The sequence below is a fragment of the Halyomorpha halys genome, unplaced genomic scaffold (assembly GCF_000696795.3).
Source record: "Halyomorpha halys isolate HHAL.00 unplaced genomic scaffold, Hhal_1.1 Scaffold1315.1, whole genome shotgun sequence".
NCBI lineage: Eukaryota > Metazoa > Arthropoda > Insecta > Hemiptera > Pentatomidae > Halyomorpha > Halyomorpha halys.
This window is the reverse complement of record NW_027112745.1, coordinates 15,595-15,857: the sequence shown is the minus strand read 5'-3', so window position 1 is coordinate 15,857 and position 263 is coordinate 15,595. Positions and strand designations below refer to the sequence as shown.

Sequence of the window (263 nt, the reverse complement as noted above, 5' to 3'; positions counted from 1 at the left end):
CAAAAATTATAGGAGATGAACATCGACTGGGATACTCCTGCATCCCAAGATACTCAACCACCTACTATCAAGAAAAAATGAGAAACCTTTTACGATTATTTGATGCATCTAGGAAACACCCATAGCGAACGACAAAATATTGGAATGATTTTCATCATATCATCGTAGGATAAGGGTATTCGCATATGCTCTCCGGAATAAGCATAATGCCACTAAACGCGACTCAGTAAGATTGGGTACATTAACGTAACTGGAAATTAGGC

The 263-nt window shown here is 38.4% G+C and overlaps 1 protein-coding gene across 1 annotated transcript in view; it reads left to right on the top strand.

Moving 5' to 3' along the window:
* LOC136796536 (zinc finger protein 711-like) overlaps nt 1–81 on the top strand; it is a 13,688-nt gene extending 13,607 nt beyond the window's left edge. Inside the window, exon 3 of the mRNA XM_067050517.1 lies at nt 13–81. Coding sequence (XP_066906618.1) covers nt 13–81 — 69 coding nt within the window. The remainder of the gene's footprint in view (nt 1–12) is intronic.
* Nucleotides 82–263: the final 182 nt, after the last annotated feature.